General features: G+C 39.4%; 1 protein-coding gene across 5 annotated transcripts in view; it reads right to left on the bottom strand.

Moving 5' to 3' along the window:
* gdf11 (growth differentiation factor 11) overlaps window positions 1-15,565 on the bottom strand; it is a 38,966-nt gene that overhangs the window by 8,917 nt on the left and 14,484 nt on the right. For all 5 annotated transcript variants that reach the window (XM_088084596.1, XM_088084603.1, XM_042500381.2 and 2 more), the window contains one exon: window positions 2,641-3,014. In XM_088084596.1, the coding sequence (XP_087940722.1) occupies window positions 2,641-3,014 (374 nt within the window). The remainder of the gene's footprint in view (window positions 1-2,640; window positions 3,015-15,565) is intronic.

Genomic DNA, 15,565 nt, shown 5'->3' with positions numbered 1-15,565 from the left:
GAGTTTGAATCTTTCTTTGCTTGTTGTGTTTTGTTTTATTTTGGTACACTTGCCTGTGTTTTGATCTTTTCCTTTTTTTTGTTCAAGAATAATATCGCACACTGCTGTGTGCTCAGAGGGCAGAGATTTATTGGCCAAGACACCAGAGCTGACCTCTGATATGTGTTGTGAAGATGTGACCCAAATGACCACTTGGTAAATATTTGGTGTTGCTTAACGGGGTCGAGTGGCCTACATAATTCAACGTAGATGCTGCATGTAACTGTCATTCGCAGTAACTCTGGGATTACTAACTAGATTAATGATTCACGGATGGTTTTGCTTTGAGTCTGAAGTTTGAACTCATTCGTGCGAACCCATCATTATATTAGACATAAACCCAGAGCATTTAAATAAAAACATGTCAAAAAAAATTGTGGCCCAGAGCATCCTTTCCACATGAGGCTAAAGAAATGCCCAAAGTATTTTGACGAACATCAGGTTGCGATCCATTCACATTTTGCGAAGAGTATAATCTTTTCCAATTTTCAGAATAATTGTATGAGCAGGAAGGCTTTTTCTTGCATGCATCTACAGTGAATGAAGAATCCAAAAAATCTTGATCCACTGATTCAATAAAGGTCCGCATTAAATAACAGCAAAACTATATCAAAACCCCCGTTTACAAATTCTCACCAGTAGCTCAGTATAATCCAAGTCATATTCATTCAGTCATGTACTTCCCAAATGGATAAAAACAACCCAAACCCAAAGAAAACATGGTAAAACCTTACAATTTAAAGTACTTCTCAAAAACATGCATCCACAGACGATGCACAATGAAATGCAACAGCAGAGTTTGAATGCGCGCACTTGCCCATTTGTGCAACTCGTATGCATTAGTGTTTGAAATAGTAAGGTTTTAGCACATGACTGGATACATGAGACTTTGATCACACTGCATGAGTTGTGTGAGAGTTTGTAAATTAATGTTTTGATATAATTTTGCTATTGTTAAATGCAACCCCTAGAGACTGAACGAGCAAGAATTTTCTCAGTTTTTGGATTCTTTGTTCACCGTGGAAGGGTGCTAGAAAAAAAACTTTCCCCCACAAATTTAACATAGCACTGGGTGAGTAACTAATATACAAAAAAATGACCATTTTGGGGGTGAAGTATTCCTTTAGGAATATGTGAATGGTGAAGACTGATCCAAACAAAGCAGCTGTGTTTTCTCTGGTCTGAGCTAAATATAGAGTGGTCATGACTGACGTTCAAATAGAGTTCACAGTGGTGACAGTATTTAGGGCTGAAAATACATGGTGCTTCAATAAACTCCACAATTTAAAAGGTTTAGTGTGCAATTCTGGAGTGAGATAGTTAATTGGTCAGTCTCATTCCAAGTTCAGCAAATACCAATGACCTTGGGAATGAGACTCAACAAGTAATTGTCCTTCACCAGGATTATATATTTCACCTTCAAGTCGTAACTGTTTTTTTCAAATACAAAATTTGGTAATATGGTTATGATTGAAATACAGAATTATCCACAATTTTCACACAAGACACAGCTTGTTCTGTGTGCCTAGATTTAAAAAGCCCTCAAAAATCTATTGCAACAATTACAACAAACTAAGTCTTTGACTTTTAAAAACATATTGTATATACACAGAAGTAATGGCAATGGAGGTTTTATGTCGAGCCTTTAATGGATCCCTGTAGTTTCATACTTATAGGCTTTAAATCCTAATGTGGAGATTAATTATCATTATCTTTAACTAACACAACAAATGCATGGTGTGTTTGAGCTGAACCTACGATATGAGTCAGAAGGAAGCTGTTCTTTTAACAGTGTGACTTTGTGATTTAGGCTGTTGAAAATAAATGCAGTTTTACAAAATCATTGTGCCATCTGCAGGTTGTTTGAAACCCTTTGTGCTTTTGCAGAAGTGCAGTTGCTTCAGCTGTAGCACAAAACATGGATTTTGTTCCAACCACGGTGCAAATTGAATAACTGCATCTACACATGGATGAGACGCTCAGTAAACATTGTGTCCCCCTCTGCTGAGCTGTGACCTCAGTGGTTCTAGGTGAACTAGCAGATGCACGCTTCCTTCTGCGCAGTGATACAGTTGATGTGTGTAGTTTGTTAGAAAGAAAATAGTTTGTACATAAAACTGCTCACAACAAGGTGGGTGGACAATCTTGTGTTACTGGGTCATGATTTCTGGAAAGAGACATTTCTATGAAGTTTTTTAAAAGTATTTTTGGTGCTTTGAGCACCACAGGCCGAGTGCCATCTAGTTCCTTTATATCAGAGAGAAAGCAGACATCTCTACGGCAGATATCGCTGACAAATATTGTAGGGCAACATTAAATCTGCTAACTAAATTTACAGGACAGATTTCTATATATCGGTATATGTTTTGCAACCTTGCAAGATACTGATTGCCACCAATTTTGTGTAAATATTTAACTTTTCTTTTTTAACTTTTTTAAGAGTTCACAGTCAAGATTATAGAAAAGATGTTGAGGGAGAGAAAGGGAGATGAGATGCAGGATGACATTAATGCCATCCTTCTTTTTTTATGAATGAATGAATATAAGTTATAAGAGAAGTGATTGCTCCCCTGCCCCTGGGACAGGTCTGAGGGTCCTTACCAGCCCCTCCTCCCCGGGTCGCAGCGAGGTAACTGCCAGGTCATTGCCGCTCTCGTCAAAGGCGTTGATGTCAATTCCCCAGTTGGTGTGGGGCTGTTTGAACCAGTTCTGCAGCACGTGCTTAAAGTCAATACTTTGCCAGTGGCCAACCCTGGAGTTGAGCTCTATCTTGAGGGAGCGGATGCGGATGTGGCGGCTGCCCTGCTCTGTGACGGGCTTCAGCCGGAGGATCTGCAGGTAGACGGTAGAGGTCTGCTGCAGCGGTCGCAGGTACACCCACAGCTGGGCCTTCAGCACCTTGGTGAACATCAATTTGGGGCTGAACTTGAAGAAGCAGCAACTTGGCTTCCCATTCACCTGCACCAGGGGCTCCGCTGTGGAAAAGAGGGAAGTTATTTAGTGAACTGTTTATGCAGTAGACTGTTAACATATATCACCAAGACCATCATCATTGAGATAGCACTGTACACTGTTCCCAGTATGCGTCTAACAAGGGACCTTTGTTGCATGTAATCCTCATCCCACTAACCCTTTATTTATGTCGTCTTCTTACTTTCCACTAGGGATGCACTGATCCTACTTGAGCCTGGGCTTTGGGACTGTTCATTTAATATGCTGTAAGGCTTTAGTGTGAAGAAGTGACTGGGATCATTCTTTTACGTGCAAGATAACATCACACTAGACTTGGCCATTGCATTCCCAACTTCAAAATCTAACAAATAAATGCATACATATCACTTAAGGGAATTGTTATTTATTGATAAAATAATAAAGTGTGCACCAGCAACTTGGTAAAAAAATCTAATTTAACAGGAATTATTATTCAAGTGGAAAACTTGTTAAAGCAGCAATAAATTGGTCAGAAATGAAACAAGAGTTAAAATTTCAGTATAAAACATGCAAATGCAATCAGATGTAAAAAACTGAAGTGAATAGATCGCCTCCTATGTCACAAATTCCCAATTCATCTATGTGAGTCAATATTGGCCCGATCTCCGAAAATGGTATCAGATCAGTGCACCCCTATTTTCGACTATTAAAGGCATAAAAGGCCCACTCAAAAAAATATTTCTAAATCCTGTCAACACAGCATGCATTTTGCTTTAATAGGTGGGTCAAAAAATAATTTTATTCTCACAAATCTTATTTAGATTTAGAGATTCTGTTGTGTGGAGAGATTCTGTGCATTTTGGGATTCTGCAGGTGGTGCTCTTTTCAATCTGTTCGCGTGTCATAGACACATCACTTCCTGTGCACCAGAGGGGGTTTTAATTAAGTCAAGTCAAATTCATGCAGTGCAAATCATGTTACCAATACTCTCACAAGACACTTTTTTATATAGAGCAGGTCAAGGCCATACTATAAGAGAAAAGCCCAATCCAATACGCAGTACTTGGAACAGCAAACGCGTAACTTTTCATCAAGTCGCTGAAGGTTCCTTAGTCGCAAAACATGGAATGAGACAGCTGCATCCATACTCAATCATTCACTATGGGTCTCTTCTCCTCATTCATGTGATGCTAATAACTACAATCATAATTGATCACACAACTGAAAGGGATCCTCTCTGATAGAAGCCAAGCATGACTTTTGAAGATGGAGGGGAATATACTCCCAAAGGAGCTCAAAAAGTCCACAGTTTCTCAAGTTCAAGTTCAACATCTTCATTCTTATCATGTGAGTAACAGTGACAGAGAAGTTAAAATCTCAGTTAAAATCTTAAGCCCCAGGCCAAATCCAATAATGCTCATTAAGGGTACACTTGCAGGATTTTCCAAAAAAGCAAAGTGTTAACTCAAATAAAAGCAATCCCTCTCAGTCATCACTTATGACCCACTAGAAGTGCGTGGTGTTGTATTAATCTGCAGAGACTCTGCCCTCTGCCTGTATTTTCTTATTTTCATCTTATCTTGCTGTGTTCAGGATGTTTCCTGGGCACAGCGAGCAGACCAGGTGGTAGTGACCAGGTGCCAGACCAGGCAGCATGCATTGAAGAGTAACCTATGAACATCGCTGACAGAGTGGCTTTCAGTTTTGGCTACAGATACTGTACACTAACTGACAATTCCTGCATAGTATACATTTAAATATCAAAAAAAGAAAGAAAAAAAAAGAAAATCGCACAAGTAAAAGCTGAATCTGACTCTGAGACATAAAAAAATGTATATGGCTCAATTATAAACACAAATTATGAGATAATAAAAATTTAGTTGATCTCTCAGAAATTTTATGAGCAACTCTCATTAGCTTATACTTTTTGCCACAGCTTTCATAAATTCACACAGCAAATAGAAATGTTTTATGATTGAAATGCAAACCTTTTACACAACACTAACAATTAGTTTGCATAAAACAAAGCAAAGTGGTCAAAGTAGGTACAGTTATTGTTAGCTGGAACATTTTAACACTCAACTCTTCTGTGTTTACTTTACTTTAATCCATTACCAAACATTTTAAGCTCACAACAATAGTTAATAACTGCTTTTTTACCTTATCAAGTTAGGAAAAGTCTTAGGCAATGCAGTAATGGAGCAGTGTGGTCTGAGTTTTGAGAAAGAAGCATCTCTCTCTCAATCCACATCCTTTTTGTCCTCATGCGGAAGCACAATCTGTATCCTGAGAAACAGCCCAGGATTTGAGCTGACAGATTCAGCGGGTAGATGTGGGTGATGTTTGCCACAGTAAAACTTATGAACAATACCCAAATTGTGATGACACAAAGCTTGTAGAAAACGATAAAGTAGACATTTAACCGGGAGGAGAAAACAGTGTTGTGGTTCCTTGGCGGGCAGATATCACAGCTACAGTGTTTTGGACTCAGCACCTTGACAAGAAAGATGTGCATGGGATCTTGAAGCCAGAGACTATTGTACCACAGAAGTGCACGTCACTGAGAAATGAAAATGTTTGTGTATCTCCAGCTCTGCAGTGCACTGCTGTTGTCAAAATTTTGTTATATTGGTTGGTGTCTAGATGCAATTCAAAAGTTTATTGTTCTGTTATGAAAATTAATTACGATTTTAGGAACCTGAAGGTTTAGTGTGTTTACTGAGATCTAATGGTGAGGTGGCAAAATGTTACCAACTGAAACTTCTCCAGCGTGCGAGTTGTATCGAAGAACATTGGTGGTCGTTGCCAACACTCAATGACCCTGTTTAGAGCAGAAATTGGATTTGTCCTTTCTGGGCTACTGTAGCAACAACACTCCATGAGAGAGGACCCACTCCATATGTCAATGTAAAGGGATCATTCTAAGATTATGAAAACACAATGCTCTTAATTTAAGGTAATAATACACTAATGAGAACATAGTTCTGAATGTTATACTCCATTTGACAATAGATGCCTCTAAACCCTACACATCGGACCTTTAACTTGAGTTTGAATACATGTCATTTACTGGTAAACAAAAAGTGAAACCATAACAGAGAACAGATAATCAGCATCTGGCAAAACATGTCAAAGAAGAATAGCTGATCTGAGCCCTGTTTTTGTTAGGTAAACTCACACTCTGTGCAACTGCTCTTTTTAGCCACATGTGCATGAAGGCTGTCCGTTATCACATGTGCACACGGTCCGGTTGTTTGGTACGTTCAGTCAAGTTGTGATTACATCAAGGTTGGAAAAACAGATACATTTGCATATTAAAACAAGGATCAGTAATGGTGGCCAGTGGCCAGATGGTAACCTCAGATTCCCCTGGGTCAATCGTAATGAAATGGTCTACCCCTACTTTACAACTAGCAAAATTAAAGCATCCCAAGTTTTTTTAAGTGGCAGCTCGCTCTTGTTGAAAATGTATTTGGGGTGTGGATTAAGGGTTATTTCAAAGAATACAAGGCATCTACTAAAATAGGCAGATTTATTCCTGTTGTGATCCTCAGCTCTGGTGTTTCTGTGATTTGCACCACATGTCAAATCTGCTCATGGTTCATTTACATAGACCTCCATCTGATATAATGACATCCATCCATTGCATTCATACATTCATTTCCATGTAAAGCGTTCATTTATGAAGGGAAATTTATTCTGCATCTATCTGGCATAATAATGTGCCAACTGAGTACAATAGAATATCTAATTTGCCCATTTTCCCTGAGCATATTTGACATATTACAACCCTAGATATTTTGCAAATAAACCATCGTCTTCTGTTGTTTATCTCGCAGAGCAGTGTTGTTCCTCCTTTTTGAAAAAGAGCAGATAAATAAAACAGTTCGGACCTGTCAATCATTGCTAAATCTGAGGTTGCTCAGGCAACCTGCAAATGCTTCCTGGGTCAAAAGGTTATTTGGCACCTCAGCCTAGTTAAGAAATGGGATCAGGGGTCAAAACCGTCAGCCTCTTTACATCTCAGGGGTGCTGGGGAGGGGCAGCCCTAATAGCCAGATTGAGTTTGAAGGTCAAGGTCAACCCCATGGCAATGGTAATATGTCTTTCTTCACAACACGCCTTTTTTTAAAACCAGAGAATCATCTAAAACCTCAGCGACACAACAAGCGCTGAATCAGCCACAGTTTGTTTTTGTTTTGATTAGGGAGGAGATTCTCCAGCCAATAGTGAATTGTTTATCAAACCACGATTGACCAGGAGAGAACACTGCACCAGGCTGTTTTGTTTTGTTTAGTTTTTTTTTTTTTTTTTACACTAAACAAGTCTTGTAATTGAATTACGGGCATGCATTGAGGGATATGAATTCACCGAGGTACAGATGGACTATCCATTAGAAGAGTCCAGGGCGAACATTGAATAAGGGCCAAACCAGGGACAGACGTGGTCCTTCAGCCTGTATTTTCCAGGGACAGTCATTAGCGAGTGTAAATTATACAGTGTCTCACGCTGGACAAACAATATGTCAATGTTCCTTTTGGTGGGTTGCTGGGGTCACAGCAATTAACGTGGGTGGTGTTGTGTTTGCTCATCAGCACAAAAGCGGGAATGAATGATTCTGCAGTTTGCTTGGGGTTTACTTGTGATTACTACTTTTTGTTGTCTTTAATCGCTGCAGATGGGGACTGACGCACACCGACTCTTCCTTTGCAAACAGTTTTTTATCGCTTTTTGTCGAGTTCTTTGGGGGAAAAAAAACAACAAAAAAACACCAAACACAGCAGAACCCAGCTCCTCGAGCTGAGGCCTTTTCTTGAGAAGGAGTAATCTGAGAAGCAGGGCCCATACACGGTGATCCAGTTAGGACCCCTGGTTATTAAACACACATGCACAACATATGAGCTATGTCATGTTAAACAATGACTGCATTGATAGGTGGAAATCAATTTGTGCCTTTATAGATCCTGTAAGTGCACGAGCAAGAGGCGAAGCACGGCGGACGAATGCCTGCAGCTTAATTACACCCCACGTCTTGGCAGAGCGTTCCACTTGTGCAGAGCGAGCAAAGCTAGCTTGTAAAGATCAGAAAAGCAGTGGGACATTAATTGCTCCGACCTGAGCTAACTTTGCTCCTGCTGCCATGACACGTTATTGCTAAAAGAGCTCATAATTCTACTGCAGGACTGTGTTTTATGGCTTAATTTCCTGAACAGTTTGCTCAGTTATACTTCAGTGTCTGATTTAATCCTGCAATGAGGATATGAACTCTGATTTTGCACTCAGCACCACCTACTGGAGCAACAAAACCTCTCCTCTCCTCAGCCAAACTGAAGATGCAAACTAGTCCCTGTACAGCAATAACACTTATTTAACCTCAAACGTAAAAGACAAGTGAAGTGAAGTATGGACAGAGGCTGTGTTTTTCCAAAGGAAACAGGCTTGTTTGCTTTCCCTCCTCGTGTTCCCGGCCTATTTCATTATTACAGCAGCTTATTTCCCTGTGGTATAATTGCAGCATATGCAGCGCATGAATTTTACTGCCAGCACGCAGCAAGCCTGCAGGTGAGCCTATCAAACATCTGGTGGACTCCCTGGGTACCTGTGTCCCACAGTTAGCCCACAGCCCTCCTATACGTGTATGTTAGGGGGAGACATATAGTATATAAGGGTTTATTCGCCATGCCATCTGTCCGTTTTAATATGACCGTAGCCTGTTTCAAAGTTAAATGCTTTCAATAATCAAATGCAGTGATGTTGAACCAGTTAAAGAGTTGAAAACAGATGGAGAGGGGACATTCAGGTGTGGTTATACAATAAATAGTTAACACATGTTACCAGTGTGGGGGCTTTAGTGTTATAACAATATGGTTAAAATGGGAAACTCTTGATTAGTAAAATGGATACTTCTCATCTATCTTTGATTTCTTCAAGATATGCAGAAAAAGAGTAATTGTAAAAGAGTTTACTTTTTTGTTTTGAGGAAGATTCTGATTTATGTGCTGCTGCTAACTTCAGCAGCTAAAAAAAACCCTTACTATACACTATGAAAAGAAAATATTTGTTTAAATGCAAAAAAAAAAAAGTAAGTTGAAGTTTACTGAATTTGAGAAAACAAGCTGAATAATTGCAAATTACCTCAACTTGTTTTCTCAAATTCAGTCAATTTAAACTTTTAAGGCAGCCTGGACACTTGACTTTTTTTTAAAGATAAAACAAATTGTTTTTTAATACAGTGTACTTACTGCAATTGCATAATTCCCACCTAACTAACATGACATGATCAAATACATTTGAACGGTTCATATGTTAGTTCAGGAGTTGAAAACCGAAAAGTTCATGCCATTCAATCAAATTATTAAATGCTCTTTACCAAATATCACGCAGCAAAGTGAAAATGAATTTGTTTCACAGTGAATAAAGTGGCATGATTTTATAAATGAACTATAATTTATCACAAAATGTTTCTGAATTTTAAAAAATGACCGCCACACTTGTATCTTGCAATAAAAAAACACATTTGTTAGAGTTTTCCTCCTTATTCAAACTCTTGAGAGGGGCACACGTGCCGTAACATGCACCGATCAGGTGAAAATCTGCGGCTAAAATTAGGTTTGCAGCGAAATGGTCATCTATTGTTAATGTCCAAATGGATAATGCAAAATGGTATAAACCCAGATAGGAGTTCCATTTGCATATATATCTATATTTTCTTTTCTTAATGGGAAATGCAAATGTGCCATTTTGTGGTGAGTGTGTGTTTGGGAGCCCTCGTGTTGAATAAATGTGACTCCAGGGTATCCCCGCGCACCTCGGCATATTAATCATCGTGACACGTTCACGACCCTTCTAATAAGACAGGGGCCACAGAGCACCCCCTCAAACATCCCATCCCACCCCAGCCCCACTCCCTCTTTGTCTCTCGGTCAGTCCCAAGGGACGGGAGAGGGTGGTGGGGGAGGCCAGGCTCGAGCTGAGGATGGAGAGGAGGGGGTGTGTGTGTGTGTGTGTGTGTGAAGTTAGACCCCCTCATTCAGAAGCCCTCCCCTGGGACAACGGCAGGCACAAGACTCCTATTAGGACTGAGCACAGTAGCCCCCTAGGAGCAACAAAAGACACCTCCTCATGCTCCCTGTTCTAGCTCAGTGAACACACACACACACACACACACACAAACACACACACACACACACGGAAACATGCAGCTACACATAAACGCATGACATACACAAGCTCCAAACTGACCGTCCTCTGCAAACACACTCCTTGTTTTTAGTGTTGGGGTAATGTGTGTTTGTATTATGAGGGGAACGTCTGCGGGACATCTCCAGCAGGACGGGGACGGAGGATGAAAAGAGGGAGCGTGCAGTGAACTGCAATAAGGTGGACAGCTGGACAGCAGGAAGCATGCTGGGGTCTCACCGCTTGTGTTTGTGTGCATCCACACATACATGCGAGACGTTAACACCAGAGGACAACGTCCTGCGCCGTTCTCAAAAGTTCAATACAAACTTTTTTTTTTTAGATATTTTATATAAAGCAGACATCTAAACATGGCAAGACAGATGGTTTTGATTGATTTACAGGCTCTGTTTTTTTAGTGCTGATGCTTGGACTTGCGACAGGCTTTTGTCAGATTGTGAATGAATACTAATACACATGAATTTTAGTGTTTTTGGAACTATATTTAAAGGAAACACCAATGCAAAATGACAATCTAAGACAACAGTTCAGAGTTTTAATATTTCAAGACTATCATGCACAGTTGCATTGTATTTCAGCCCCTGAGCATTATGGTCCGATGCATGTCACGCCTGTAAAAGTATGGAGAAAGTCTTTAAACTTGCATTACAAGGCCAAAACTAAAATAAGCATTTATTTTTGCTAAATGGAGGCTGAGCAGAGTTATGTTAAGTGCTGCCCATTAGAAGAGGCAGTTTCCACTTTGTTATTGTGAAGCTCCAAAGTAGAATATCCTTACAGTGTTATTTAAATCATGGTTGTTGCTATTATTAATTATTATTATATTATTATATTATTATTTTCACTTTACTTTGGCTCCCTTTGTCACATCATGCACATTTATAATGTCTTCAGTTTCCCAGAATACACCCGGGTAGCATCAGTATGTGTTTCAAACTACAAAATTAGGAAATTCAATTAGTAATCTGAATCTTTACCAAGTTGACAGGCATCATTCCCACAGCCAAACTAAAATTTAGCTGCTGGATTTTGTTTTTAGTCCTGGACTATCTGAAGTGTGCTGCAACTTAATGGTGTGTTAGTTTACGCGAGTGTGTGTGCCATTCAATTTGGCAGTGACCCTCTTGGGAGAGTATCGTTTCAGAAATGGCCGAAGCCCCGAGGCGAGGGCTTCAGCAGGGATGGAGCTCAGAGGTGACTGATAAAAAACGGAAGGGAGAGAATAAACACTTCAGAGGCGGTTAAAGTTTTAGTCAGTACTATTTAGATGATAGACACTTAAAAACTCATAATGATGGAGCAAAAAATAATCTCTTGATTTGTAGGCTGACAATATGTCACTGAATGTGATGATAATATGTTTGTATTTCTTTCACTGCTGAGTAATTTCACTAGTTAATGTGATTCATCTGTAGACCCAATTCAAAATATCTGAGGAAAATATTTACATCTATTATTAACTTGCTTTGCACTGCTGGTCATCAAGCTGCTGTACTGTAATCGAATGTTTCCAAGGAAATCTGTAAAACTGAAAGACTGCTGCATGACAGAAACCTGGTTGGACTACAACAGCCATGATTTTACCATAACTTTAGGGTCTTGTACTATTTACCATTGCTCCATGTAGCAAGCACAGATAACCCTTCACACCAACTAAGCAGAAACATTTGCACAACAACAGATTACAAGTTTTCTCTGTAACAGAAAGCAGTTCAGCTCAGCTCAGTTAATATCTCATGACAGCTAATGTTGTTATAAGTGACTGACTACAACACATATTGTATGAACATACATTTCAGCTGTAGTTACAAAGACTCAGGTTTGACCTCTGAGATCATGTTTCTCTTTAGCGAGACGCAATCAATGATATTTTTTCACATGATTCACGCCACTTATCTTTATGCACAGTTTCTTCATAGAGAGATGAACATTACACATGGGGTGAATATGGCAGTACCTAAGAACTGTAAAGGCACTTTCAGACACCACTGCACTCTGAAACCCATTATTTCAGATAGCTTGCACTGCACCACAACAGCTTTTCCCTGCGTGTTGCAGCAATGCAACATACTGCTCAGTGAGCTCGCACATTAAGTTCGACATGGGAAAACAATTTGGAATTTTGGGCACTGCGCGATGTGACCGATAGCCTTGTGGTCAATAGAAAAGAGGAAGCATGCAGGGCACTGAAGGCCAAAATGGAGGAAAAACTAATAATGTGTGTGCCTGAATTCACTGAACTGTAAAACCTCAAGAGACCTCAGAAAGAAAGCCTGAAGTATCAGGTGGGCTTGCACAGGTAGAACTGACATTGTTGCTGCTCTTTCACCTCTTTCTGGCAGGACTAGTGTTAGCTCATGCTTCTTAGCGCGGGACATGTTTGTCCTCACCCTGTAGCATGTGCAGCTCAAATCATTTCGTGTCTGCAAGGGACTTACCTTAATTGTTAATGTTACTTTTTCTAAAGAAAAACAGACATTGACACTAATGCAGATCCATGAAACCAGAAGAGGAACCAGGTCAAATTCTCCACAGACCACATGCCAAAAACCAATCCAATAATTTATATTACATTACATCTATGTTGGAAATCACTTAGCAACGGCATGGATCTGCATTAGACACATCCTCTGCACTGATATTCTCATCCACATGATATTCTAGAGAAGGGCCACTTTTTTGTCGTTTCATGACGATTTGCTATACTCCAAAGAAAATCATCTTATACAAGTTTACTTCTTAAAAAATATGTTAAATGTTTAATATTGTGTATCTTATGTCTGTGATTATTTGTCTGTTTTAAATCTTATTGCAGAGGACCAGTAGGTTGTCCCTGTAAGTGCACTGACAAGAATAAAATTCCTTATTGGCTTCCCATTTGTGAACACAGTCTATTGTGTTTGCTGAAATTCACAATCAGTCTGGAGTTACTATTGCTGAGAAATGATGGTGAGGATTTTGCCCCCATGCCACCCATGTTCTTGACATTGACTTTATGATACTATAAAATATCTAAATTACTAATAACATCTTTCCTCATTTTGCAGATGACACCCACATTTATTTCTTTCACTAATTGATAATGCTAATTCCAATGACAGACCAAATTGCAAACGCAAGTTAGTCTGGAAGCTCTCAGTGCATTTACGATTTCAAATGGTATGATCAACTGCCATAGACCAAATGCATCTGGACGTAACTGGATAAGTCTACAACCAAACAGAGCAACAAAACGTGATATAGCGCTAAGCAACAAACAAATGTGAAGAGACTACAGCGAGCAGCAATGGGTGGTTATGATGTAGCATCAATATTTCTGTAAACAAGTGCTGCCATTTTCACCATCAGAATAAAAAAAAAACAGTACTTCAACGGAAAGTTCAATGCCATAAAAACTGTTGATACTACGTTTCTGCAATCCACGAATAAGTTAAACTTGTACCTTCTTACTTAGCTGACAGATAGAACCTAGGGCTGTCAGTGTTAACGCATTAATCGTGATGTGATTAACATCTGTAATTAACGTATTCATTTTTTAAGGTCGTGTTAATCGCTGGCTGACATTCTTATCTTTAAGAGGCTGTACTGGGCTGAGTTTAAAGCTACAGTGATGATACTGGTATAATATGAAAAAATGGTATGGCCATTTCACAGGGGTCTTTTGACCTCTGACCTCAAGATATCGGAACGAAAATAAATTCTATGGATAACCATAAGTCTTCCCTTTACAGACATGCCCACTTTATGCTAGTCCCATGCAGTTTTTTGCCGTCATGTGATTCTGAATCAAGACATCTGGTAAGAAATTCTTTACCTTGTCAATACGGACTTAATAACTGTTTTGTAATGCAAAATAATAGAACTGAAAATATATGATTAAAAACTACTGAAATTCTGCAATTAATTTAAGAAATTAATTATTCGACAGCCCTAACTGAAACATTACAATGCTTCAACACTGCGGTTAACGTGTGGTGAAGTTTAGTCAGTGTGACTGTAACATTACTACTGCAGCCTTAAACTCAAGCTAATGTTAGCTCTCAGTCCATAGAAACTTTCACCTGCATCATAAAGTGATTTACCTCACTACAGTGAAAATTCACACATATTCTGTGGCTCAGATCCCAGGGCAAAAGCCTTGGTAAACTTGCTACACAACAGCTTCTCTCTCATTATGTGACAGCTCGATCTGTCCCTTCAAAAAGGGGTGTAGCACTGGCAATGATGCGTCGCCAGTCTGGTCTATAGCTCGGAGCTGAAGTCCTTTTATTCTACATCTTTATTATGATGTGGCAGGGGGATAAACTGGACATCAGTGTCCATGGATTTATTGTTGCTGCAACTAACTGCACAGCAACTCTCTGGCATAGCATTATTAATTTAAAACCATTTGTTTAAAGTTTAGAGACATGTTTATACTTACTCTGATTACTCTGATTACACTGTTACACAGTTTTCCCTGAAAAAGGGGCTTGGTAATGGGAGCCTAGTCTGGATGATGTAACGCTGGTCTGATGAATTCTTGCCGTAATGTCCCCAGGGTGAGGGTGCACGAAGCAAAAAAAGGACCAACCATGTATTTCCCTTAAAAAGCAAAGGCTTCGCAAGATGCCAGACATAATCCCAAACACGCCCCATACGAGATAAAAGATTATGATTGGTCCAACCCAGGCCAGGTTGGCTGGTGATCTTTTTAAATGTTTGGGGGGCCAAAGTAAAGCAAATAAAACCTGAGCTTACAGCTTCATGGTTCCCAGGCTATATTATGCTTCCTTGGACTCAGTAACCAGTGCATTTAACAAATCAAACATCAAATCATACAAATAGAGACAAAACTTATTATCATCATCCTGTCTTTTACAAAAGTAAACATCATAAGCCAAGCTGTATTATGTTCCACGGGACAGGAACAGTTCTCTACTAAAAGCAAATTAAAACTAGTTTGCTCACCATCTTAAAACCATTATCCAAACCAGACTTTCATTCGTCATTCATCTGTTTGTCTGTTCTCATTTCTCAAATTCAATGGATGTTGTCAATGTCTTTTTCTCTGTTGTGTGTGAACTGTGTTTAATGTACACAAACTAACATCTAATCCAGCAAAAGAAATGATAAACGTATGTATGTTACTATTACTATGGCATGACGGATTTGAATTTATGTATTTATTGTTGCTAATTCTAAAACGTTATCCTTAATTCTCTTTCCTTACATGAACACACACACAGTACCCTCCCCAGCACGGATTACTTTCATCACTAGTGCCATCTTTCTCCCTGGAAGTCTCTTTGTTTGAGCACACTCAGGTAATGAAAAACGAAACATCCCTAAAGCCACCCAAATCTGTCAGAGTCTCAGCCAAGAGGTTTCTCTTAAGACAACATGAGTGTGGCCA

Source organism: Plectropomus leopardus, chromosome 2 (assembly GCF_026936395.1).
Source record: "Plectropomus leopardus strain MGB_pleo_1.0 chromosome 2, ASM2693639v1, whole genome shotgun sequence".
Classification (NCBI taxonomy): Eukaryota; Metazoa; Chordata; class Actinopteri; order Perciformes; family Serranidae; genus Plectropomus; species Plectropomus leopardus.
The sequence above is the reverse complement of the archived record's forward strand: the minus strand, read 5'-3'. Positions and strand labels throughout refer to the sequence as shown.